Source organism: Dryas octopetala, chromosome 1 (genome assembly GCF_963921425.1).
Source record: "Dryas octopetala chromosome 1, drDryOcto1.1, whole genome shotgun sequence".
NCBI lineage: Eukaryota > Viridiplantae > Streptophyta > Magnoliopsida > Rosales > Rosaceae > Dryas > Dryas octopetala.
This window is the reverse complement of record NC_141366.1, coordinates 12,880,713-12,908,586: the sequence shown is the minus strand read 5'-3', so window position 1 is coordinate 12,908,586 and position 27,874 is coordinate 12,880,713. Positions and strand designations below refer to the sequence as shown.

The following is a 27,874-nucleotide window of genomic DNA, read 5'->3' as shown; positions in this document are numbered from 1 at the left end:
TAGCAGAGTTTTAGCTGGGAGTGTGTGAAACAGTGAGAGTCCCAAAGGAAAGGGTTTTAAGATTTGGAATAACTTTTAATGAACTTCTATCTCTCTCTTTCTCACTTTAAGACAAAGATATCACTAAAGCGGGGCGGGGTATGTAATTTACTTCGTATACATGTCAGGTGGCTCGGCTTATACTATTGGCTCATCATACACTACTATGTTTTTTTTTAATTTATATAATATATAAATTAAAAAAAAAAAAAAGACTACTATATATAAATGTGGAGAGATTTTAAGAAAAAGAAGTATGGAGTACCATATTGTCTAGTTATGGAACTTATGGGACAAGGAGAAATTAGTATTTCAATCATTTCAAATTTATCAATATTGTTCATTCGTAAAAAATGAATATGTGCTTAGTTTAACAATGCTTTTAAAATAATTTAATTCATTTTATTTTGTTGAACTTTGACATAAATAACAAAAAATACTTTTCATATTATAGAAGCACATTTTAGGGTTTTGGAGAAGCACTTGATACATGCTTCCTCGGGAAAAGTTTCAAAATATATTTATAAGAAACTTTGATATTTTTACAAAAGCTTTTCTAATAAAAGCGTTATTGAATAAAACACATCTTTCAAAATACTTCCAAACAAGCTAATAGTTATGAGTTGTCCATGATTTTGTCCATATTTTTTGCAAACCAATGACTCATCATTCTTATATTTATATATGCTCATATTTTTTATATTTATAAGAGAATTTAGTTTGACATTACAATGTTACAATTTAAAAAAAATTAAAATTCATTAAATAGCAAAAGCAAAAGCTGCATATAGTTGAAATGAGCCAAGCCTTAGCCGGCTACATAACACAAGTCGTTATGGGAGGGGCATATATTCAAAAATTTAATAGAATCTATTACACTAATATTTAAATCCAGTAATTCCGCCGCTCAGTTTCAGCTTAGCTGATAAAGTAAGGATCACATTGATCGGTGTGTGACAGTGTCATGCTCACCCATCTTTTTGTTCTCATTCTACCAGCCGTTTATAGTATTGGGAAAGGTATTTTGGCCAGATCATAGCCATCCAATGGATATAAATTAATCCAGGCTTAACCAGATCTTTTTTTTTTTTGGCCAAATTAACCAGATCTGAATGAGCTTCTACTATTCATGACCAAGAGGGAATTTTATGAGGTCATAGACAATTGACCCATCAAAAGCAAAAAAGAAAAGTGAATTTCTCAGATTCCCCACTTCATAAATAATGCTTTTACTTACTCTGTGCCATAAAATTAGCTGAAAAGATTGTTAAAAAATCAAGTATAAATAAAACAAAAGGTTAGATTTTATCCTAAATCTTTTCATGTTTTCTTTCTGAATAATTTGATCACAAGCACTCCATGAAAGGCATGGTGTTGATAATTCTTACGAATTTGACTTAAAATGCTAAAGACCAAACAAACTCTCATAATAAAATGAATTTGAGTTTAGAAATATCCAAAATATCATCGGTTATAACACTTATAATAAATTCGACAAAAAAAAAAACTTACAATAAAAGAGAAAGATAAATTAAAAATATGACACAAAGCTAAAACTAGTAAGAAATTCGCTAACAATTAATGTTGCTCCTTGTAGATATGTGTTAAAGAACACTAATGAATTAATGTACTAATGTCATTAAGTGTCCAAATTATGGTGTATAATGTCATGTTTCTTGGTAAAGATATCAACTATTTAAATAAAATCTTCAGCATTCTCATCAAACTATGGTGGTGATGTGCCTACTACATATAACATGTATATATAATGAGTTGAAACTTGAAAGCATGGTAATGGCCATAAACACTATGAATTGTTTGTCAAGGAAGAAGAATCATGTAAGTCTTTGCAGTTCATAAATTCCGATGCCTTTCATTGTTGGAAACTGTCCGAAAAAAGATCAATTTGAAACCAGAGGTTTGCCTGATTCATTTCCAATAAATTATATTGACTAGACTTTTTTTTAAGACTTATTTGCACATTTACCCCCTGATTTATAGGTTTTTTCTTACTTTGCCCCCTCACATTTATTTGTCTCATATAACCCCTTGAACTTTTATGTCATTTCCCATATGGTCCGATTCTGTCAACTCCGTCAACACCACCGTTAGAAATGCTGACGTGGAAGGGTAATTTTGTAATTTCAGCCGTAAAATATATTTAAATTAATAAAACTTTAAATTAAAATAATATTTTAAATCTTTACAATTCAATTAAATTAACAAAAAAAAAAAAACCAAACCCCTCCCTCCCCACCCACTGCGTAGGCCGGCCACCCCTCCCTCTCCACCCACTGCACATGCCCTCATCCCCCTCTTTTTCCCTCTCTCTCTCTCTCTCTCTCTCTCTCTCTCTCTCTCTCTCTCTCTCTCTTCCCTGCACATGCCAACCACACCCACCCAGCCCCAACTCCACGCAGCCAAGCCCCAGCCTAGCTCCGCCCAGCCTCACCCTCCCCCAATCTGCCCCGCCCTCGATCTCTCTCTCCCCTGCACATGTCAGCCACACCCAACCAGCCCCAACTCCACGCAGCCAAGCCTCAACCTCGCCCTACCCCACCCAGCCTAGCTCTGCCCAGCCTCACCCTCATCCTCCCCCAATCTGCCTCGCCCTCGATTTGCCCCACACAACCCAGCCTCGCCCAGCCTTAGCTCGGCCCAACCCCTCCCCTCGCCTAGCCCTATCCCAGCCCAGCCCTGCCCTCACTCTACCCCGATTCGCCCCAGCTCGACCCACCCTCATCCAGCCTCTCCCCCTCCCCCTCCCCCTCCCCCACCCAGCCCCTCCCACACCCTCCTCCGCCTCCCCCCAGCCCACCTCAAACCCACAATCCAGAGAAATATTTCTTTTTTAATTAAAAGTTTTTATTTAATTAAAATTTCAGGTTTATATTTTTAAATAAAAAAATGTGGGAGGGTTGCAACATGGCATATTGGGTCCCACAAATTACCACATGGCACAAACATGGCAAATATTGGTCCTCTGTGGCTGAAAAGACGAAATTACCCCGCCACGTAGACGCTACGTCAGCATTTCTAATGGTCGTGTTGACGGAGTTGATGGAATCAGGCAATATGGGTAACGGCATAAAAGTTCAGGAGGTTATATGAGACAAATAAATGTGAGGGGCAAAGTGAGAAAAAACCTATAAGTCATGGGGTAAATGATGCAAATAAGCCTTTTTTTAATGCTCGAATTTTAATTCATCTCCTTTTCTAGTTTTTCAAATTTATCAAGTACATCTATCCTTTGTCTCAAACTTTGTTTGAGTTTGGTCTAATGTATGAGGGCATAAGCCCCAACTAAGTCCAACTCCAACCCCTATCTTTTAGTCAAACCAACTCTATGATAGAATTAGAGTTTCCAACTCAAAACCAATTGGCAATGGGTGGAGAGGCCCAAGACTTATAAGCACATATGCTAAGCTCTAGTTTTCCGATGTGAGACATTACTCCACATTACTCTCAACACGCCCCCGCACGTGTGGCGAGATTTTGAGCCTTACACGTGAACAAATTGTATTGGGTGACGTGGGAGCACTTGTAGCCGTTGGGCCTTACACGCGAATAACCAAGCTCTGATACCATGATAGAATTAGAGCATCCAACCCAAAAACAATTGGCAATGGGTGGAGAGGCCTAAGACTTATAAGCACATATGCTAAGCTCTAGTTTTCCGATGTAGGACATTACTCTCAACACTCTACAACCCTTCCAATAATGTCCACAAACTTTTAACTTTTTGACTATTTACTCTTAAAAATTATTGTGTATACATAAGATAATATTCTTTTGCCATGATTTAACATTATATAAGAGGTTTTATGTTGCTCTCCCAATATATGGGAGTAGTAAGAATCTAATTAATTTAAATTTATAGTTTGATAAGAAAATTTTTACATATATATATATATATCAAGCAAAATTTGAAAAATGAATCCTTAAATTTTTAGATATTGGGAGAGCGTTCCAACTCCCAACATTATTTTTGAAATTTCTAGTGTCCGAATTCCGAATTCTGATTCGGTTCACTTTTTTATGTAAAAATAATTTTTGAAGTAAGACTCAAAAAATGAATAATTTAAATTAAAATATTACATTGGGTCCAGAAAATGGGTCAAATACTTATAAGGTAATGGGCCTACAAGGGCAGTTTTGTTTGCAAACAAGTTATAGGCCACAAGGGAACTTTTGACATTTTGTGGCATTCCACGTGTAGTATCTGTTGGGCCAAGTATTTTAATTAGCTAGACAAGCCCAACGTTCATTGAGAACAATTAGGTAATTCATAATTGGGCCTAAAGAAAATCGTTGTAGATTTAGAACTCTCAAAAAATAACTTCAAATTTCCTTGTCAACCAAGAAGGTTACCGACATGGAAAATCTCTTAGTTCAGCTATGAGTTTCTTGTTAGCCAAGAAACTATCCATTCCTCTATAAATAAACCATTTAGCATGAAAAAGTCCTTGAAGGACACCCCACGCAGGTGTTGCTCCAACAGTTTTTTATTTCTTCCTGAATTTTGGCGGGAAACCCTTTGTGTATAACCCACAGAGGTGGAGCTTTCTGATTGTTTGGGTATAAATTTTAGCACATCAACAACTGAAATACAGTTGAGCGTGAATTTCAGTTGAATCGTTCCACAACAATTAAATATACTTCTCCCTCCCCTTATTAAAGCAAGATATAACTCCCCAAAATCCTCATCCTAAAAACCCTAAACCCAACCACAAAAAACCCACCAAGATTTTTGATTATTGATCGACCATGAACCCTCACAGAGCCCCAACGCCTCAAGATTCAAGCAGTCTACACCTCACAAAGAAAGCAAAAGAAGAAGATCATCAAGAAACAGATGCGATCACCAACTTACCACAAGACATCCGTCTCCACATTCTCTCATTCTTGCCAGCCAAGCACGCAGTCTGCACTACCGTGCTCTCCAAGAAATGGACCAACCTATGGGCCTCCGCCTCCTTCCCCAACCTAGACCTCGACGACCGCCTCCTCCTCCTCCCGAAAACCTCCACAATCATCCACAGCCGCGCCTCCTCATTCGCCAGCTTCGTCGATCGCGTGCTCAGCCTCGCCCCTTTGCCATGCACACGAAAACTCACTCTCTCTTGCTCACTCCCGCACAACCCAACTCGCATAAGTTCTTGGCTGTGCACCGCGTGTAAATCCCACCTCGTTGAAGTCGAGATCAATGTGTTTCATCCTCAAAATCCCATCGCATTGCCTCCCAATCTCTACGTTAGTACTTCGCTTGCGGTGCTCAAATTAAACGCGAATATAAGGCTGGATTTTCCTCCAAACTCCCTCTATTTTCCGAGCCTCAAGGTTCTTTGGATCAAGATTTATAGACAACACGATGTAAATGTGACACAGAGGCTGTTTTGTGACCATATCTGCCCTGTTCTTGAAGATTTGTTCATAGAGGCTGAAATCTTGGATGAGAATAATAGGAAGGTGGTTTTCTTGGTGTTGTTGAATTCACTGAAGAGGTTGAAGATTGAGTACCATTTGGTGCATAGCATTCATGGGAATGACATCGAGTGCAGCTTTGTGGTTCATTGCCCCAATCTCGAGTGCCTTGATCTCTGTGGTGACTTCTTGGCCAAGTATAATGTTAAGGAATATTTCAAGGTTCTTGGTGATGCAAAGATTTGTATTGGACACCCTTCTGCGGATTATGGTGCATTTGAGCTTTATAATGGTGTGGAGCACTCGAATAGTGCATTTGAGCTTCTTGAAGCACTCTCTAATGTCAAGGCCTTATCACTGTCTGGATCCACTACAGGGGTAAGTCTCTCTCTATTGATTTCTTTAACCTTATGATGTTAAATAACTTAAATTCGATTTGGGATATCCTCTGTTTCTATGATTCCTTTGTTTTTTATGCTCATGTCGTGCTTTATGTCCAAAGCTATATAAATTTTATGATTCATGATTAAACCCTTTGAGTTTAGAGTTTAGTATATAGGTTTTTAATGAAAATAAAATTAAATAGAAGCTAAAGCGACCTAATTTTGGACATAGGCATGATATCAACACCAAAAACACATTAACCGTGAATCTAAACTCTACAAATTTATGCTAAATCCGAATTACAAGTGCATATGTTTTTTAGTTTTACAGTATTCTAGTAATTAATCATGGTTCAACTACTTATGAACCTATTTTGTGTGAAGGCTGTGAATTATTCCTATGAGACTGCGCAACATACCGATCCATATGACAATGAAGATGAAAATGCACTACTGAGCCGCTTGAGGAATTTTCAGCTGAATTTTCCATTTTTGACCTGTTTGGAGCTGGGTTTTCGCACCCTTGAGAGCTGGAATTTACTAACTTTATTACTACATAGATCGCCTAATCTGGAGTACCTTGTGTTGAAAAAGGTGAGTTTACATTTGAATGAACAATTTCAACTGCATGCATTTAGTATTTGGTGTCTTTCATCACTTCAGCTTCTTAGTATTTCAACTTTGTTTTGTCACAGGAATTGAAATCAAATATTTATGGCTACAAGAGAGCATTCATCTGGACGCCCAAAGGATCTGTGCCAGAATGTTTGCTGTTTCACCTTAAAGAAATCGAGATTTGGGGATTTGAAGGGAAGCTACATGAGTTGGCAGTGGTAGAGTTTTTTCTGGGACATTCAGAAGTCTTGCAAAAGATGACAATCCATGTCCAGGAATTATCACCAGATACAGAGGTGATGCTCTGCCAGCATGTGATGGAATTCCCAAGGGCTTCAGAATCATGTAAAATGGAGATAGTGTAAAGAATAAGAGGACAAAAAGGGTACAAGTTACTCTATTTTTTTGATGATATGAAAGGAAGTGAATACCTAACATTTACAGTGCTATGGTAACTGATGTAACTACTTTTGCAATTCGACTATTTTGCATAATCATAGAGGAGTAACCAAGGAATAAAGTTTCGGATTTCGAGAAAATTTCGATGGAAATTTCGATGGAAATTTCGACGGAAATTTCGAAGATTTTTAAATTTCGACAAAAATTCGACGGAAACGACAGAAATTATTATCAAAATACGGAAATTTTGAATGAAACTTCACCATATGTTTATTTAACATATGATCTACTACATTGATAAAAAATATTGAAAAAAACCAAATTATATGGTAGGTTTCATGTGATATGTGATGAATATAATGCGCGCTGGAGGCAAATACTGTTAAAAAAATGCTTCACTAATTAATAATTACTTCAATAACACCTCAATTTTATTTTTACAATAATATTGCCACATGAATTACAAAAGTAATCAATACCACATAGAGTTTCTAGGAGGTTCAAAATTTCCGCTGTCTTCAATATCATCATGTCCAGAGTAGGTGTAATGTGAAGAATAATCATCTCAAGATACTTCTCCAGCATAATTTTGCATGTAATTGCCAACATGCCAACCATATGGATCAGGAACCTGTTGTGGTTGAATTTGCCCATAAGCATACTCATTTGAAGAGTTTGTCTCTTGTTGTGCTAATGAGTTACTATCAGACTCAACCAAGAAAGGCAGATGTGGTGGGTAGAATATTGGAGGGTTTTGCCCATAATTGTAATTGTCACTTCCTACCCCCATAGAGCCAAAAGTTTTGCCCATAATATTGAGAAAATATATTTATTTATTTTTTGGCCAATATTGAGAAAAGTTATTAAATAATATACTTAACGGATTCGGTTAATCACCCAGCTACCCGGAAAGACCGTCGTCCTCTTACCCGAACCTTGACAATCCAATCCCCTTCCATGCAACTGCCACGTGTCCAAACTGTAACCAATGCACACAGATATCCCTCCAAATTCTCTCTCCGAAACCTTACCCAACCTTAAAATTTCTCTCTCTCTCTCTCTGAAGTGTAAAACCATATTCATGTGGTGGATCTCCCCTCTGTTAAAAACAATGAGTCCATTTTAAGCTAGTACAGTCAACAAGACTTTACAAAAAACACAATTTCATGACCCCGAAAGAAGAAATGAAACCATAGTTCATTACTTCATTATATCTTCCCCAGATTTTCACATTGAAAGTCAGAGATGAAGTAATTTGGGGAGATGTGGGAAAAACAAATACAAAAAAGTAGGAAAAGAAAAAGCACATCATCCGTACCACAAAGGCCAAAGCAGGGTCCTCACTCAGCCAGGCTTGGCCTCTATGTCTCCCACTAAGAGCATGACATGTACAATACTACAATGTCTGTTTTTTTTTTTTGGTAAACTACAATACTACAATGCCCAAACTTTCTCTCACTGATGAGTCACTGACTCATTAATTACAAGCTTCAACACTCTCACATTACAAAAGAGATATTTGCCACCCCCCCACTATAAATTTTGCTGCTCCACATAAAAACAAATAAGGCACACTTCTCTAGGACTCTATATCATGTTTGTGGAGAGCAAAACCAAAGCTGCATAGTCTGAACACTGAGCAGCACTCCATTTCAATTCATGCTCCCAACACCACCATGAACGCCAGAGCTCTTCTTTACTCCTTCTCTCCCAAGCCAAACGTCCCGTCCGATATTTCGACCCCCAAGAGAGGTTTCGGTTTGGGCTGCGATTTCAGACCACAGAGCCCGTTTCAGTTTCGCGTGCGGATTCAAAATCGGGAACACTGCTGCGTCATTCAATGGAGGTGTGCGCCGATGCAGGTGAGATTGTGAGGCTGGGTATTTGAGGGAGTGACCGAGTGAGGGAAATTTGGTGCGCTGGGGTTTGCTGGGTTACTGCCTTACTGGGTATTTGAGGGAAATTTCGTCGAAATTTAAGCGAAATTTCGTCAAAATTTCCCTCAAAATCAAAAAAATTTACATTTAGGGTATCCGAGCGAAATTTCGAATATTTCGCCGAAATTTACCGAAATTCGGTCGAATTGGTGTTAAAATTTCGGACCCCCGAAAAAACGAAATTTTCGGCGAAATTTCGCCGAAAACTTCGAAATTTAAACCCTTGGGAGTAACTGACTTTCATAATCAATCTGGTAATAAAGCAGTAAAAAAATACATAATTTCCTATGTATCTGCAAAAATGGCTGAGCTGCTGACAAGAATACAGTCACAACATATTACAACCTAGAAAGTATGATAATATGACTACATAAGGTTTTCTGTGGGTTTTTCTTTTTTGATGGTAGAAACATCTTAGGATTAAACTCGTAAACTACAGTAACCCATTTTCATACGGCAGCGTCAGGGTCCAACCTTCTCTGAATAGCAGCAGCAGCCTGAAATGAATAAGAGGTGACACCACAAATAAAAAGCGAGAACATGATTAGGAATTTTTATTGATTGGAAAACATGATTAAGAATTACACCAAGAAGACGACTCAAGTTACTTATCCTCACCTCAAAGTTCCCAATCTTGTACTGATAAGCCATCTCCTCCCTGAGTTGAGCTTGCTCTTTCATTGCTTGTGCCTGGAAATTCAAATGAAAATGGAGAGTGATAAATTAAGCAAACTGAAGTTACGATAAGAGTGATGCAGCAGAAACTAACCAATCCACTCTGCATAGAGCACTTCAAAGCTTCTACTTCTTCTTCCTTTTGCTTTTCACGGGCTCGCATCATTTCTTGCCTGAAAACCAATATGACATTATTGGAAAAACCCGAAAATGTAATAATTGCAGTAAATTTGGGTTAATAGATCCAAACTTGTGTTATGTTTTTTCCTATCCTGTATCTGAACAAAGTTGCGCACACCAAGTTACTTTTTGCAATTGCTCTACAATAAAGGACTGTAAAAGTTCCATTTGAAACAAAGTTTTCGATCAATGGTTGGATTTTAATGAACTGACAGAGAGGGGGGGGGGGGGGGAGCATTTGAACCAATTATGTCCAGAATATTTTTAAAGAATTACAGCTCTGCTGAAGTTTCAATTGGTCCTATGTATGGTACATAACTACATAATGAAGTCACTGGGTTAGATGTAAAAATCTCAAAACAAGAGAGTAAATGAAACATGAGCCATATTAAAGAAAATCATATGAATGAAATGAAACTAAGCATTGCCAAAACTAGTCCACCAAATGAAAACTAAAAATTTTAGTAAAAAACACAAAGATGCCAGATAACAATCAAATTCATGACAAACTCAAATAATAGAGCTACCAATAAAGCATACCGTCGTATTTCTTCATCATTGAATACAGTACGTTCTGCTTGCACAACCTTTTTAAAACCTCTTTTCATTTCCTTTTCCATTTTGTTCCGGTAATAAGCATCGAGGCTATAATACCTGCAGCCACAAAAGTTAAAAGTAATTACTTGTCATTCTGTGGTGTTACCTTGTATTTAATTTCACAATATTGTAGGAGTGCGTGCACTTTTGCAGGTTTTCTAGTGAGAAGGTACAAACACTAAGATTATAACCAACAGGGAACAACATGTGTAAAATTTAAACCAAACAAATTCTTTTTAATTTCACATATTATCTTCTCTTTATTTCCTTCTCTAATTAACAGCAAGCAGGCAAACATATATATTTATATATGAATGATCTCTTTCTAGATATTTAATATGTTATGTTGTCAAATTGTGAATCAAGATCACATATTCAGACATATTTCTACTTGATCAACGATCATAATTCACAATCAAACAACATAAGATGTCAAATTGTAGTAAGAGAAAATTACTCTATAATTATATATTAATTATTACGCTTGGTCACACACACAGTTCTGAAAAGAACCCTTGAAAGAATTAAACAAATCCAATTTTAAGTCAAGAAGGATATTTCGCTCAAATTAATTAGTGCATGCATTCCATTCTCCTATAAGTCCTTGGAGAAAAGGAGTGAAACCACAACCTCAAGTTCTGGATATAGAGATGACTTCCCCCCAAAAGAAGAGCATCAGAACCTCTTACATCAAAAGGGAAGGAATAGAGCTATAATGCTATATAACTTATTCTTTTTTGGATAAGTAAATTTAAGTGCAGAAAACTAATAGAATAGAACCTTACTTCTTGGAAGGGAAAGTAGCAGTGTTGTGATCTTCCATGAATCTATTAAGAAGGGGAAAAAGAAGAAGAAATTTAGATAGAAATACACACATTCAGACAGAGTTAAGCAAATTTCTACACAGATGGTAAGAATCAAAATTTAGAAAGCAAACAAATTCCAGTTATCTTCATCACATAGATGGTTTCGGCAAAAATAAACTAAACGCACTGGACACACACACACTTACTGTTTGAACATCTGCTTCTCTTCCCAATTTGCCATATTTTCCAGGTTCACCTAAAGAAAGATTAAAACAATTACCATTACAGTTATATTATCAACAAGATAAGTGCAATTCAGGAACCGATTAACACTTGACTTCAACATACATATAAATGAAAATGGACATTCAACAATCTTAGAACTCCAACCAAGATACGTGGGATAACACATTCTGCAGCTTTGCAATCTTCACAAGGAAAAAAATTTGAAAAGCAATAACAATTGTTACATAGTGAGGAGCAATGTCTTAGGTTTCATTGGGTTGTAAAATAGTTAGAAATGAATTACCTTTTTCACTTCTGCCAACCATGCAGTGAACTCTGGTCGTTTGGTCCTATACAATAGTAATCACCAAAAGGGTGAGGCTAATCAAATAAACCCAAAACACACTAAGACTACCAAAAAAAATAATTAAATCCTGTGAGGCCAAAAATAAGTGCATTAGCTTCAGTTGAAGTAGAAAACAAATACCAGCAATAACCCCATAAAATTTTATTTCTTTTCCTAAACTTTCTCAGCAGCCAAACACAAACTCTAAACCCCAAAACAAAGGAAAATCATCAACTTACCACATATCAGTTTCTCTGATAATCCCATACTTCCCCCAAGAATCCGTGACCGCTCCTTTCTTTCCTTTCTCCTTCTTCTCCTTCCTCTTCTGCTTTCTCTTCTCCTTCTTCTTCTTCCTCTCCTCCTCTCTCTCTCTTCTCCTCCTCTTCTTCTCCTTCTCTCTCTTCCTCCTCTTCCTTTCTCTCTCCTCGTCTTTCTCTCTCCTCCTCTTCCTCTCCTTCCTCTTCCTCCTCCTCTCACCCTCACTGTCGCTCTCCCTATCACTCTCGCTTTCCGACTCCGACTCCGACCCGCTCTCCTCCGACTCCGAATAATCGGACTCGGACTCCGGATCCGAATCCGAATCCTCCTCGCTACTGTGCCGCCTCCGCGACCTCCTCCTCTTCTTCCTTCTATCGCTTTTCATGTGCTTTTCATCGCTGGATTCGGAGCTTTGCCGCGCTTTTCTTCTGGATTTGCTGCGTTTTCTATCTTCTTCGGCCTCGGACTCGGAACTTTCTCTCGCTTTCCCGGCTTTTCGTTCATTTTCTTCCTCTTTCTCTGAGCTTCTACTTGATTTCTCTGATACGGTACCGTTTCGATCTTTGCCCATTTTGCTACTCTGAAAATGAAAGAGAGAGTCTGAGAGAGAAACTCATTACACGACGACGATGGAGGTGGAGCTGCAGACTAGTATTCCTGTCTTTCTGAAGAGTGACTGATGAGCTCGACTTGGGCTACACAGTGAAGTGAAAGACAGGCCTAATGAAAAACCCGGGTCTCTACTAATTCCAATGGATCCTAGCCCAAGCCCAATCTTTACATGGACCGCAGCCCACTCTAATTGTAACTCACATTTTTCCTTCTCTATCCCTAAAAAATAAGTATTTCACATGCCGGTTCAATTTTATATACTCTCTTAAACTAATATCTTAATATATATTTTTTTATTTAGGTCCAAAAATACTGTCCAAATGTTTTTAATTTCAAAAATGTTTAATATTATCATAAAATTAATGATATTTAAATCTTAATATTATCCTAGTATTAATTATCATAATATTATCATAGTTTTATATTATCTTAATATTATCATATTATAATATACTAATATTATCATATTATCTTAAATTAATTGTGGGGTTTAAATTATATAAATCTAATAAAAATACAGCAGTCCACAAAATAGAAAATATTCAAACAAGGAAAAAAATTATTTATAGGTACATTTCAATTGTACCAATCAATTGATGGTTTGTCGGCGTTTATGTTATGATTTAGCTCCGAAATTTTGGGCTCTAGAGCTAAACCCTAACATAACGCTTTCATCAAACTCATTCTATACCCTATGAGGGAATGAGATGATAAGATAAAGATTTACCCTCAAAACTCGGGGAGGGAAGCAACATAGCCGAGCGATCGGCTGCGGAGACTGAGCGTTCGGATCAGGTGCGCATCTAATCGAATATGTATATATATATATATATCAATCCAGGTATTGGTACAATTGAAATGTATCTATATATAGGTATTTATACAATTGAAATGTACTTATATATACTTTTTTTTCTAACTTGTTTAATATTTTCGATTTTGTAAGTTAATGCATTTTTTATATTTGTATAATTTAAACAGATATTATCTTTTATTATTTTAAATTATAAAACATAAAAACTAGATAATCTTGAATGTTTTATTTAAAAAAATGTAAAAATAAAAAATGTCCTAATGGATATTATCTTTCATAATGTTTAAAATAAATTCATATTAATTATCTTAATTTTAAGAGGTAATATGAGTCAAAAAATTTTAAAAATCCATTTTTTTTTTTACCTTAGCCTTAAAAATTAGATTTGAGTACAAATCTAAATTCTTATATGATTTTAATCTGAATGATCCTCCAAAATTGGACCTACTTCTAATTAACTGATATTTTTTTTTCTATTTAATCTTTTTATTTTACCCTCCATTATAAAAATTAGTCACAATTTCACATTTCAATTTTGTAAACTTGCATTCTTTTTCTTATTTTTATGTCTTAGTAATTGAATAAATACAAGGAGAAGTAAAGCATAAGAATAAAAGAATGAGTGTAAGTATGCAAAATCATTATGAGAAAAAAAAAAAAAAAAAAGAACTAAACCCAAATAGACCCTTCACCCGACACCACTCTTCCTCCTCCTTCCCTCCTACCCACCCACAGGCCTTGCCAGCCTCCCCCCTCCCCTCTCTCTCTTCCTTTTTTTTTGTTTCTACGACTTTTTTGGCTTCCAGGTCGGTCTAAATTACTTAGACAAAAGGCTTAAGAATTAAAATATTTGCTATATTCACCAAATTTGTTTCACTAAATTTTATTTCAACAAATAACAAATGATATGTTTGTGTTTACTTTATTTTATTTGAACATATCATTTGATGGGAATATATGGTGAGAATGCTATATCAGAATGCGTTACTCTCTCATGTATTATTATTAGATAAATACTTTTTCTTTTTTGGGTAGGAAAAATGTTAAACCTTGACTTGACTCCTATAAACTCTAAAACCCTGGTCGTTTGACCCTGAGATCAGAACACTACCACCACCGCACCACATCACCAAGCCCAGCTTAAACCCCTCGTTTCCACCACATGGCCTTTGCAGTCTTCAGACTCTTGAAGAGGTGCCAAAATCTCAGGGCAAATGCATTCCCAATAAAATTTTTCTGCAGAACAAGGCACACTGCTAGTACAAGAAACCTCTACTCAAGAATCAGTCCTCTTGGGGACCCTTCTCTCAGTGTAGCTCCAGTTCTTGACCAGTTGGTTCAAGATCAACAAGGCAAGAAGGCCAACTACTTTGAGCTCCAGCGAATCGTCCGAGATCTTCGGGCCCGAAAGCGGTACAGGCATGCCCTTGATGTGAGTGTAGTTTCCGATCAAGGTCTCTGTTTGGTTTCTGAGAAATTACATCAAAGTAAAGAGAATATAGGATATATAAAAACTAAAATCTGTCTGATTATTTATCCAATTTTAAGTTCTGGGCCTGATGCCATATCTTGTACTGTTACCGATTGGATGTCTTTCTCCATTTACAAAAACGCTTGCTGATCCTTTTGTTTGCTAATAAATTTGTAGAGGAGGAAAACTATTTTGGGTCTTGTTCGCTTTACTTTTTCTTTTTGTTGGGTTTCATAAGATGGTGAAGAACTCACCTCAGACAGTCTATTGGTTTCATTTAAGTGATTATTCCTCCTATACTCCCCTGCTTGCTTGCTGAGAAAATGGGGATAAGTAATAGGTAAGTTTGGTCTTAGGGAAAATGGGAAACCCACAAAATCTGAGCTTTATTTTTTGTATTTGTTCAGATTAAGTGACAGAATTCATTTCTGAGGTACTGAGATTTGAATTTTATGTCATTTTTCCTAGCAAGTTTCAGGCAATAAAGCATATTTATTAACCTTAGTTTTCAGATGGCATGTTGCTCAAATTTCTGCCTTTGAATTCTTGGTGCGCAGGTTTCTGAATGGATGAGTAGCAAGGGCCTCTGGCAATTTTCATCCGGTGATTGTGCTGTGCAGCTCGATCTCATTGGTAAAGTACGTGGTGTGGATGCTGCAGAGAGCTTCTTTAATAGCTTGAATGATGAGCATAAAATCGACAAAATTTTTGGTGCACTTCTAAATTGTTATGTCAGAGAAGGCCTAGTTGATAAGTCTCTCTCTCATATGCAGAAGATGAAAGAGTTGGGTTTTGTTTCCACTCTCACCTACAATGACATTATGTGTCTTTATACGCATGCTCAGCAGTTTGAAAAAATCCCTGATGTGCTGTCAGAGATGAAGGAGAAGGGTCTTTCTCCTGACAATTTTAGCTATAGAATTTGTATGAACTCTTATGGGGTGAGATCTGATCTCAGTAGCATGGAGAAAATTTTGGAAGAAATGGAGAGCCAACCCCACATCTCCATGGACTGGATTACTTATGCTATGGTAGCTAATTTATACATAAAAGCAGGTCTCCATGACAAAGCATTGATCTACCTGCAAAAGAGTGAAGAGAAGATAAATAAAGATGCACTTGGCTACAATCACCTAATTTCACTTTATGCAAGTCTTGGGTATAAAGATGACATGATGAGGTTGTGGAGCCTTGAAAAAGCGAAGTGCAAGAAGCAAATCAACAGGGATTATGTAACCATGCTTGGTTCTCTTGTGAAGATTGGGGAGCTTGAAGAAGCTAAAAAATTGCTGGAGGAGTGGGAGTTATCTTATCAGTGTTACGATTTCCGTGTGCCAAATGTCCTCCTAATCGGGTATTCTCAGTGGGGAATGGTTGAAAAAGCTGAAGAAATGCTTCGAGATATTGTCAAGAGAGGCAAGACTCCAACACCAAATAGCTGGGCAATTGTTGCTGCAGGGTATGTAGAGAAGCAGAAGATGCAGAAGGCTTTTGAGTGCATGATGGAAGCTCTGCATGTACTGGAAAGAAACACAGGATGGAGGCCGAAACCTGGTGTTGTTTCCAGTGTACTGAGTTGGATTGGAGATAATGGAGACATTGAACAAGTAGAAGGTTTTGTGAGCTTAATGAAGACTGTGATTCCAGTAAATAGGGAAATGTACCATGCCTTGTTCAAGGCATACATCAGAATGGGGAAAGAACTGGATGGGCTTTTACAGAGCATGAAAGAAGATCAAATAGAGGCTGATGAGGAAATCCTAAGCTTGAGACAGAAGTAACGTGGAAACAACATGAAGGCTTTTGATGGGTACTTTTTTCTCATCTATACTATTATGTAAAAATGAGAACTTGAATTTTGGTGTTAACTCTTAGACTAACCTGCATCCATAGTATATATTAATGTTGTTGCCTTGTTGGTGACAAACCTGCATCCATAAAACTTACAGGCTACAGCCAATGAAAATGAAATTGACAAAGAGAAAAACAGTTAATTTTAATTTATCTCTGGCAATACTAATAATACAGAACAGTAAGAAAATGCATAGTATAGGCCTATCAACAAAAAAAAATGCATTTAGAGAAGAATTTATGCCTCTACTTTTGAAGAGGCAATCTTGATGGATTATCGTTAGGTGATGATCGTAACAAATAGTGCATAGTATATTGCACCAAAGGTGATGATAAACAATTTAGTCAGGTTAACAAATAATGATCAAAGATAATGGATTATCGTCAATGCAATGCTATTGATGGTAACAAGGCACTGTAGAATAGAAAATGGCCAAATACATTTCCATCAAGCCAAGCCTTCATTCTATTGGTGGCAATTGGCCTACACAAATCTTCATTTCTTTTTTCCCACCATATGTTCCTATTCTCCTTTGTTTTCAGTATTAGTTCTCCTTGCCCATTAATTTTAATCTAATTATTCTAAATAACAATTTTGTATGAGAATTTTCTGAATTCTTTTTCAGAACTTGCTAAAACGATAGCAGTTCAAGTTTCCAGGAAACAATCACACATGAACGGAAGAAAACCAAACACAGAAGAGTCTTAAATTGTTGTTGTTTGCTTCATGGTGGATACTAAGACATTGGAATGCCTTAGATACTAAGACAAAGCTGAAAACCCTTTGTCTTGCAGTGAAGAGTGGCTCGAAAGAATGGACCAGAGGTTGGATTAGATAAAACTAATTATGGAGTCAACATGTGGCAAGGACTCAGCTGTGAATTGGATCACATATTTGGGTATAACAATGGAGAAGAGTGGAATTACACAACAAATGTGTAGTAGTGGAGAGAATTAGAAGTTCTTTTTCTGCAAATGCATGTATTTTTAAAGTTGTTTTATTAGGGCAATGATAGATAAGTACAAATGAGAGGATTTATGCACAAAATAGTTCACTTCTCCAAAAGAACATTCTTCCACTTTTAAGTGTTCATATGTAATTTTTGTTGAGCATTTGAACATTCTATGTCATTCTATGTCACTGTTGATCAGAAACACTCTTGTCTTAAAATAAGGTGTAACTAACAATTGTAAGTGTTCGAATGTTTATAACTAGCATTCATAAGCTCTAACTTAAAACCAGACTGGATGGAAAGAAGTTTAAACCATGATTTTCTTTTTCAATCATTATAAAGTTTGAAAGGGAGTTTTCTAACATTTAATATTTTTGTTTTAAACATTATGTTGTAATAGTCTTGAGATAATTTGGAACAGAGTTTCATGCACAATCTAAGCCTGCCTTAGTTGACACAAACTAACAATGAAGAGCCAATCATGGAACAAGGCTAAGAGATCTTGAAGGCTGAGATTAATGAAATGGATACAATTTTAGATGCATGAAAAAGATCGTTAATTAATTTTACTAAGTTGTTTCTATATATCAAACACTTGTGAGGAATACAAAATTAAACGTAAAAAAGAATGATGCTCTTCACATCTCTAAAATAATGCCTTTTTGTGCTCCCATGGTATTCTTCAAAATGCATATAAGAAAATGAATTAGAATGAAGTAATAAACTCTTATAAATTCAACTTTTTCTTTTGATAAACTTATAAATTCAACTTTAAAGGATATTTTAAGATAGGTGTAAAGCCAAGGATCAAGTAATATATTTTATTAACTTGATGGTTGCTATCTATATCTAGTTGCGAAAGTCAGAATCACACAAAGTTTTAAAGTATGCAAGTACTTTTATTTGAAAGAAAACAAAATGTAATTGTATAACATCTCGATCCATTATTTTCTAGGTTCAATGAACATACAAATTCAATATATAACTCGAATATCCTTAACAAATAAGTTAAGATTAATTCCCGGCATGAGATAACAAATACAGGTGCTTTAATTTGAAAGCACTAACAATTAAAACACAATGGCATATATATATATATATCCTTAATTAAGTGCTTTGTTAGCTATCTCTTTTAATTAATTAATTTGCAGCTAATTAATATATATTTAAGCCTAAGAGGCTAAGATGGATGGAGCTAGAACTGGTTGCGGGATGAAAATGTTTGTCCAAATCTCCAAGTGGAAGGCACAACATTGAGAAACACAAGCACTTTTCCATCACCCAATGTGAGCTTGAAAGAAAGTCTTTGGTTTCGAAGGTCGATGGTGCTTTGCCAATTTGCACCCCAATTCCTGTGCATGGCCACCCATGATGTTCGTGCATGTTCTCATGCTCGACCCCCTTATCCATGCAGCCTTCACGTCACCACTTCCACCAACGTTGGATATCATCACCATGTTGAAATTTGATTGCCCCTTCAATGTGAATCGGACTCCTCCTCTTCTTTTACACGACACCCTTTAATTCGTACACATACACATTTAAATTAAAACAACTGTATATAAATTAATATTCTTAGTATGAATAGCTATTTACCAAAAGGAAAAAGTTCGAAGAGCTAGTAATTAATATTGTTACATCCACCAAAACAAATCCCAAAAATTTTGCATTCGGCCGACGAATATATGGAGCAATTTTTTTGTTTCTTCGTCTATGGGTTCACTTTGAATCTCGTTATTTATTTTTTACAAGTGGTATATATAATATCAGTATTTGGATTCCAACTATATATATATAATTTGGTCTAAATTTTGAAAAAAGGTTTTGGTGACTCATTATTATTTTTTGTTATTCGTAACAATAATGCTAAGTTTTTTTAAATAATGTGTCAATATATATATGTATATGATATGAGTGTGGATTCTATGATGATTTTGTGTGTGATGATCTTGTTCTTATATCTAAAATTGTGTTGTTTATTTAATTATCTTTCTAATATATCCTAAATAATAAACTTTAAACCTAAAATGTTTAACATTTAAGCCCCAAATCAAACAACATAGTTTTGAAGATAAGTACAAGATTATCACCAAGCAAATCAAGACCATATTCGTATATATCACTACATCCTTTTAGCCCTCTATGGGTGATATATAGCTTAATTGGCATTGTAAACATATATTACCTTCTATAAATGATAGGAACAATGCCTTCATTGCCTTGTCGTGCAATGCGAAGAAAAGCAGGCATGGACATGTCGAAGTGGTTGTGAGGGGGATCGCACCACCCTCCGTTGTTGTTTGGGGGGCAAAAGTTGGTGGCGGATACCATTACAGCGCGGCGCTGAAGGCACCACTTTGGATCCACTTTGTAGTTGCACATCACTTGGTAACAAGCACCACATGCCTCACCCCCTCTGAAAAGTCTCCCACGCACTGCCGCTGTGTTCACTCCGAACCCCGCATGGATGGTGTTGTCATACCCACAAGCTCCTCCTACATATATAATTAAATTGTAATGAAGATAATGAATATATAGTGAAAATATAATTGAATGAAAGCATAAATTGACCTAATTTTTGACATATATACAACTATACAAAATCAATGCAAAGTAGAGCTGTCGTCAATAATATAATTAATGGTACAAATAGGTTTGTCAAAAACATATATTATTTATCATTAGTAAAGTTGCCCATTTTAAAACTTAGTTTCTTAGTTAGGATGATGTTTCTTGCCGAGCAGTCAAAATATATATATTGTCAAACTGTGAATTTGAATCACATACACATTTAGTTAATCGTTGATGTCCTAATTAATAATCCTAATTTACAATTTAACAAGCAAACATTCTTCTAAAGGAAAACTATACCTCAAGTGTAAAATTTATTTTCTCAGGACTTACCAAGGGTGGAGGGGTCCTGGTTGGTGCCGTAGAAAGTTGCATGACCACTAAGCCAGCCGTTGGCTTGGCCATTGATGCACTCCAAAACTAGACTAACGAAGAAGAACAAAATATGCCAAAAAAGAACACAAGAAGAAGAAACTCTAAGAGTAGGCGCCATTAATTTTCTCCATCTTAAACACAACACAGATTTCTGTATATATTTGTTGGCAGAGACAATTACTTAAACTTGATCACCTTCTTGAAGAAGCAGCTTCCATTTATAGACTGATCTGACCCATTGTCGGTGACTAAAATAAATTAACGTAGACATTATTATGTATTCTGAAAATTAGTTTTTACAAAACGCGTTTTTCCACGTCCTATGAAGTAGTACGGAGAGATATGTTCTATGTACGTTCGGGAATGAGAGTTTGAGACATGGGAGAACAAGTGCATGTGATGGCAGCTTGTGCATGCGAATCATATGTGTTCTACAGTCGCATGTCGGTGATTCATTTGTGAGGTTTATCTGTGCCATCATTTTTGCTTAAATCAACTAATTAACAAACAAGTTGATCGTTAATTTGGTTATAAACTGAATTCCAAAGCTTTGCATTAAAACTAGGGACGAAGATTGTTAATGCGATACGTTACATAACATAAGTGAACTCATCACAAAGTTAGTGAGTTTATGCTTATTATTACTTTATAAAAACCTACACGATTCGATAATAAGAATGATAAAAAGTTCAGATTAACATCAAATACAAGTTATTTGGTTTTGACACAACCAAATTCATTTGAACTTTAATAAGAATTATATGAAGAAAATGATTGATCCTTTCTATTTCTTAATATGTATTTTATGAATTCTTGTATAGCAATTTACATTTAAATCAATAAAACATTTTAATATTACATAAGTTTGAAAAAATGCATTGATTATTATGTAATTTTGAAAAATTTTATTGATTCATTTGTAATTTGCATTGTATAACCATAGGACCATTTTTTTGGTTTTCTTTCTTAATATCAAGGTCATATGAATTATATACGAGTGATGGACTAGATATGTCGGGTGCAACATGGCACAAATTGTCGAGTCATGATTGGCCCAGCACCTCCCATTTTGTGCTTGTACGGTGATTGGGCTAGATATGCTGTGAACACAAATTATTATGTCATGTTCGGCCCAATATGGCCCAATTTGTGCTCGCATTGTTATTTGGTTTGGTAACAACCAATCCAAATAACAGTCCTGCTTGGCCCAATTCAACCCATTTTGTGATCGTATTAAGTTTTTGGCCCATTTATACACATTTTAATCTTATTGGCCGTGTCATAAATTTTCCGAGCAAAGCTGTTTTACACCTACTTCCTTCTCTGTTTTTTGGTCTGAACAAATGGATAATAAATTCACATTTTGTAGATTACACAAGTGGATAAATTCAAATGGATAAATACGAGTAAATGACAACACTTTGGTGTTTGAAGTTTTGAACTCTAGCCAGACTATATATAGATAGGTAGATTATCCACGGGTGCTTTCACATTGGGACAAGGAGACAAAGGGATAAATATACTATCAACCGTATGGCAGTACTAAAATACTGGAGGATTAGACTCGCTTGATATACTACTAGAAAAAGACCAATTTAAAATACAAAATTATATGTACAGATCAAATGTATCTCACAAGAGTTGTTGCCGCAAAATCTCTAACAGCATGTATATTCTGTGTGAGTAATTTCTTAGTTCTTACAACTATACAGGAGTAAAGCTATGAAAGAATATGTTCAAAACAAGAGAAGACACAAAATGAAGCAGCAGAAAAGAAAGATGGTTACTCTATTAAGAGATCTGTCAAGCTGCACTTCCTGCCTTCTCATCCTAGGACTGGACGGAGGATACGAATTCAGATAAGGGTAAGTAAACAAATTTGAGTCTGAGCCACCAAACATTCTTGCAAAGACCAACTCTCCAAACATTCCAATTGTTGGATTGGATAAATTTGTCATAGCTGTTCCCCCAAGATAAGATGATTCTGAGTTTGCTGCATAACTGCCATAAGCATAAGGGTAGTATTGGTCCTGAACGGACTGCTGATGTGCTTGGAAATAATCTGGATGAAGGTGCTGTCTTGGCAGTGATGTAGGGGTGGTAGGAGTAATCAAAGTGTTCAGCCTAGGTGGTGGTCTACGTGGTACGACCAGACCCTTCTTTCCTTCGGAATCTGTACGGGATGTGCCCCGGCCATAGAGGGGAACCAACGAAGCAGGGGTGATGTTAGCCTTACAGACAGGACATTGCTGCATCTGGTCTGGTTCATCAGAGGCGCTTGGGACCTGAAGCCACTTGTAAATGCATGGCCAGCAGTACAGGTGACCACAGAGAGTCACCACAGGATCTTGTGCTGAATCTAAGCATATGTTGCACTCAAAGCAGCCACCGTCATTGTCAGAGACTGTAGTTGGGGATGAGATTGATTTCCACTTCTTGATTGAAACATCTCCATCTGATTCAAAGTGTCCCTCAGGCTCGTAGAAGTTCTGTTCCATAGTGATGGGCGTTCTGTTATAGAATAAGGTCTTATTCATTAGTATCCATAAAGAAAAATGCGCACACACACAAGCAGAAAAAAAAAAAATTACATATATCTGCTCAATTGAGCCTGATGGTGTGAGTTTGTGTTGTGTGTGTATGAGAGAGAGAGAGAGAGATTCCATCAATTAATAACAACAAGAGCCAAGGAATTCACAATAATGCAGCTGACAACCTAATCACCCAGAGTTCTACCCACTAATCATAGTTGAGAAGAAAAGAAAAGGACCCTACCTAAGTTAATCCTAAATAATTGAAAAAGATGTAAAATTCCAGCATCATGATTATGGTTGTCCCCTGAAATGCTTTTCTTTTTCATCAAGCACCTCCAAAAGCAAATGAAGTAAGACAGTCGAGTTCTTTTTTAAAAAAAAATGTGGAAAAGAAAAAAGAAATCTCCTCTCAGAAATAAAAGTCTTCGTTATCTACAAATATGGCTATTAAATTCTTGTATTCTACTTCACGACCACGCATTTATGTTCCCGATTTCAGTGATTACGCTTCAAATGCATTCTGCAGTTAATATGGGAATAATTTGGTTCAAAAGCAAAGCTTTCTCTAATTTTTTTTATGAAAAAAATTGATTTGGAAGTACAAGCCAAACTATATGAAAAGATTGATTTTCATCCAGTACCCTGACAATTCCACCAATAAACAATATAAAATATAATTCTCGAATACATCTACAGATCCTAGAGTAACATAACAAGATATGAGTAATCCAGGTCCCAAAAACTACAGATACTGATTCAAGATTTCAAATCAAGCAGAAAGCATCCATGAAAAATCTTTTGGAAGAAGAAAACAAGGTTGCAAGAGTTGATTCTAAAATTGTGAGGGATTATGTCTAACCAGGATCTAATAAAGATGATTATCAAGGAAGTTTAAGGTTGAATACCAAAAAATGATGCACCAAGCTAACCCTTCATAAATTACAATTTGTTAGCTTAAAACGCTCACTTCTGGGTACCTAAAGTAAGCCTAACACAACATTTTCAGATTCCTTTCCAATTCTTTGTAACCTAAACAGGATTTCCCATAAGATACAAAATTATATCTTACTTCCAATTCCAAAATTAAGGAATATAAACTTTAGGTTCCAAACAAACTTTTCCCAAACTTTTCCCAAGGTAATTGAATGCAAAAGAAAAAGAAACACTCCTACTTGGATCAAAACTATCCAGGAAACGGGTTATATGTTATAGGAATCAATTTCATACAGAAAAGGAAAAAGGAAATAAAAGCATGAAAATTGAAAACCAAACAAAAAGGAAAAGAAAAGAAACCAACCCATTATTGATCTAAACATGGTAATCAAAATTAGAGAAAAACCCAACAAAATAAATCCACAAATTAAAGAACTTTCACCCAAAAATTCCAAAAAACAAATCAAAGAAAGGGAAAGGAAAGAAATTGAGAGAGAGAGAGAGAGAGAGAATGCATACCGAGAAAAAGAGCAAGCTGAAACCGATCGAGGTGGGTAATGCAATCAAATCGTGCAGCGAAGCAGAGGTTCAATGGAGAAAGCGAATCTCACGAGTTACGAGAGAGAGAGAGAGAGAGAGAGAGAGAGAGAGAGAGAGAGAGAGAGAGAGAAGGTGGCTTTGAATCGTTTGTGAATTTGTGAGAAAGAGGAAAGGCTGAGAGCGAAAGCAGGCAGAGAGGGGGATTTATAAGAAAAATACAAAGAGAGAGAGAGAGAGAGAGAGAGAGAGAGAGAGAGAGAGAGAGAGAGAGAGTATTGTAAATTTGTAACTGTGGGTGTTGGTAGGGTTCGCTGAATGGCTGGTTTTATATGCGTATAAATGTATAATAGCATCACATGTACCCAATTACCCCCCGCCCTTTTATAACCGCGTCGCGGTCGCGCCTTCTATGAGCCTCTGGATGAACTTATGAATTATGATCATGGTTCAATTCAACGTCTTGGACCCGCCTTTTTCATTTTTTTCCTTATTTTTTTTTTATTTACTTCAAGTCCAGCCACGTGTGACTGTGTGAGGGATGTGGCAAAATTAGAAATAATGTTTATTGTTTATAAAATACTTTTTGCTTACAAATTTACAATTTATAATGAAAGTATCTAGTTTTATCTTAAAATGATCTATAAAGTGATCAATTAAGATGATCTAAATAGTCTCATTCTATGTGCGAAAATGTAATTTGATGAAGTAGTTAAGATTGTCAACAATAAAAAAAGAACTAGAAGAACTAGAAGGGTTTGTGTCAAATAAAAATTAATTAGTTCAAATCGTGTTATAATGTCAGGTATTATCATATCGTGTCTAAAATTGCCCTCCTAACTTTAAATGATGAAATAGTGATCCATATGATTAAGGATTTGCACCATGGAGCAAGGCCCCAACCAAATTTGGAAGATAGCCATCCAGATCCCCAGGTATGCTCCCAACATCACATGCATTTACACTATAAAATGCCCTTCTAGAACATGAGAACAAGTCCTGATATTTACTACTACTGTCCTCATCAATATTCTTCTCAATAAGAATAATAATGCCTCCTGCATTACAAGTTACAAACAATATGATGATGGAGCCACATCCTCATAATGGCATTTACACTTGCACCGAAATTACCCATTTGTGCCCAAACAAAAAAAAAAACCAATAAAAAAAGAGCAGCCTAGCTTAATTAGTGATATGTCCAAATGGACATTGTTTGGTGCTTGGCAGCAACGAACCTTCCTATGAAGAAGAAGCAAATAGAACCTACGACCCAATTGATGACAATTGACACCTCATGTTCTTGACCAAAGAAAAAACGAAAGAGAAGACAAATATTTAGTTGTTAATTAAAAATGAATAGGGTTAGTAGTAAAGTAATAATACTAGAATTACCAAAATTTATGTTATTTAATGTGATAATGATGCGGGGCTTAAAGCCTTGTTAAAAGTATTTATTTATGGGAAATGCTATTTACTTTTTTTTTTTTTTTTTCATTCTAAAGGGTAGTCTTATAATCAAAACTGTTTATTTTTTAGATCACACTTTGAAGAATCATTTGTGTAAAAAATCAACAAAATCAGAAATCATTTGGTCATGTAATAATTATCAAATAAATAGATGGTAAATCTAACTATTACCAAAATCGTCTGTTTATTTTATCATAATTACATAATTAAACGATTTCTAATTTAATTAATTTTTTGCTAAGATTATTTTTTAAAAGTAATTTAAAAAATAAATAGTTTCGATTATAAAATTACATTGCGAATAAAAACAAAAAAGTCAGTAGAATAAGTAGATAACATTTCTCTTTATTTATATATTCTGAGTTTGAATCTCTCTTATTTCAATATTGTTTTAATAAAGGCTCTTGTAGGATCACTGATGACTAAGATGATTGAGAGATTGTTATATCATTCATTTTTGTTATTTTCTTTTAATTTCTGACAAATTACAAGTAAAATCAAAATTCAAAAGAAGACTATGGAAGTGATAGAATTTAAACTTTGGCCAAGACTTGAGAGCAAGATTTGACCATCCAGAAGAATTAGACTGATATTTAGTGGAAACATAAACCGTTGGATGTTGGGGGATTTGTGCTGACTAGACTGCCATGTACAAGTGGTTTAGTCTAATCTGCACCACGTGGGATGAGGAGAATCTGGAGAAGATGCTAATCTTCAGAAGCAAGAAATGACCAGTGTGCATTGGGCCATTGCGGGTTGCGGCGCGCATGTTCATCTCTGCATCTACACGTGGCTTGCTTGACACACGGTTTCATGGCCTAAAAGGCTAAACCAATGGGTGGTGCTGCTCTTAATTCAAGAACCTTCTTAATTGGGATTAAAAATCAACATTTTGACATTAAAAAAAACATTAATACCCAGGGTCTTAATTCCAGAAGTTTCTTGGGATTGAAAATCAAAACATTGAGATGAAAAATTACTTGCTACTAGACTTGAATTTGGGTTCCACACTTTCCTCCCACCTCATTCTAAAGTGTCAATTAACTTGAATAAGAGGTCATGGTATATTTGCTTAGAGGTCTGTTGGCAATTTTAGCTTCATAGTTGTTTGAGGAAGTCATATGTGTGCGAAACCTTTATACCTTTTCTCCACTTTTTACTTATCATGTTAATTAACAGTATGTTAATTAGTAATATATGATTGTTTTTTGAATTAGCTCAAGTGGTGAGGGAGGGTAGGTACTGAAATAAATGTTAGAATTATATTAAATCTAAAGTTCAATTCACTACAACTACAATCTAACCAAAAAAAAAACCCTAGTAATATGTGTTGTCTTTGTCTCTTTCAATGTAGAATGAAACTGCACGTGATGAGGAGTGTTAACTCATTTCTTAATAACTTAACATTTTGAATAGTAAAAATAATGAAATTACTATATTACATGTATCATAATTACAAATTATTAATCACAACTTTTACAAAGACATGACTCTACATACATGATCTTCAATTTAATCAATAAAAATGATACATATACATTTATTGTAATTGGATTCATTAGTGATCGAATGGATATGAATTTTCAATTATGAAAAGATACTAAAGTCTTATTCTTATAATTTTGTTATTTAAAATCTCATCTCAAAATGGTCCTATTCTATTTGTGACATTTGTAAAATATAAAGGAATAGTCCACTACGATACACTCCAATAGTGCTATAGAGTCCATTATACATTTATACATTGATATACTTAAAAGGAACATAATCTATGACCCACGAATTAGTTTGAGATCAAATACAGAACCATTTTGTTCAAATCAAGATCAAAATCAAATCTCACTTTTCTTTTTTTCTAGCTCTCCG

At 35.7% G+C, this 27,874-nt stretch overlaps 5 protein-coding genes across 7 annotated transcripts; 2 read left to right on the top strand and 3 right to left on the bottom strand.

Annotated features, from left to right (window-relative positions):
* Positions 1-4,806: 4,806 nt before the first annotated feature.
* LOC147298052 (F-box/FBD/LRR-repeat protein At4g26340-like) lies at positions 4,807-6,826 on the top strand. Its single transcript, XM_086243342.1, has 3 exons — positions 4,807-5,841; positions 6,231-6,440; positions 6,542-6,826. Exons 1-3 carry the CDS (start codon positions 4,807-4,809, stop codon positions 6,824-6,826), a joined length of 1,530 nt encoding a protein of 509 aa, XP_086099468.1.
* Positions 6,827-9,023: 2,197 nt separating this feature from the next.
* Positions 9,024-12,571, bottom strand: LOC147298051 (nucleic acid-binding protein). The gene is made up of 8 exons (XM_086255230.1): positions 11,866-12,571; positions 11,585-11,630; positions 11,262-11,311; positions 11,035-11,076; positions 10,193-10,306; positions 9,567-9,645; positions 9,416-9,487; positions 9,024-9,294 (listed from the first exon to the last, which is right to left on the bottom strand). The coding sequence occupies exons 1-8, from the start codon at positions 12,456-12,458 to the stop codon at positions 9,247-9,249; spliced, it is 1,044 nt and encodes a 347-aa protein (XP_086111356.1). The 5' UTR covers positions 12,459-12,571; the 3' UTR covers positions 9,024-9,246.
* Positions 12,572-14,453: 1,882 nt separating this feature from the next.
* Positions 14,454-17,671, top strand: LOC147298050 (pentatricopeptide repeat-containing protein At4g21705, mitochondrial-like). 3 transcript variants are annotated; one of them, XM_086229419.1, is made up of 3 exons: positions 14,454-14,745; positions 15,342-16,594; positions 17,431-17,671. In XM_086229419.1, exons 1-2 carry the CDS (start codon positions 14,476-14,478, stop codon positions 16,563-16,565), a joined length of 1,494 nt encoding a protein of 497 aa, XP_086085545.1. In that variant the 5' UTR covers positions 14,454-14,475; the 3' UTR covers positions 16,566-16,594; positions 17,431-17,671. The 3 variants fall into 3 exon arrangements, with proteins under 3 accessions (XP_086085545.1, XP_086085544.1, XP_086085543.1); XM_086229418.1 differs by having other exon boundaries at positions 17,280-17,671; XM_086229417.1 differs by having other exon boundaries at positions 17,262-17,671.
* Positions 17,672-18,783: 1,112 nt separating this feature from the next.
* On the bottom strand, positions 18,784-20,652 carry EXPA12 (expansin 12). The gene is given in 4 exon segments (XM_086251014.1): positions 18,784-18,972; positions 18,974-19,106; positions 19,774-20,083; positions 20,493-20,652. Coding segments are annotated over 4 exon segments (792 nt in total).
* A 1,433-nt stretch (positions 20,653-22,085) lies between these two features.
* On the bottom strand, positions 22,086-24,720 carry LOC147298048 (E3 ubiquitin-protein ligase RMA1H1-like). The gene is made up of 2 exons (XM_086249678.1): positions 24,521-24,720; positions 22,086-23,045 (listed from the first exon to the last, which is right to left on the bottom strand). The coding sequence occupies exon 2, from the start codon at positions 23,030-23,032 to the stop codon at positions 22,271-22,273; it is 762 nt and encodes a 253-aa protein (XP_086105804.1). The 5' UTR covers positions 23,033-23,045; positions 24,521-24,720; the 3' UTR covers positions 22,086-22,270.
* Between the last annotated feature and the right edge of the window lie 3,154 nt (positions 24,721-27,874).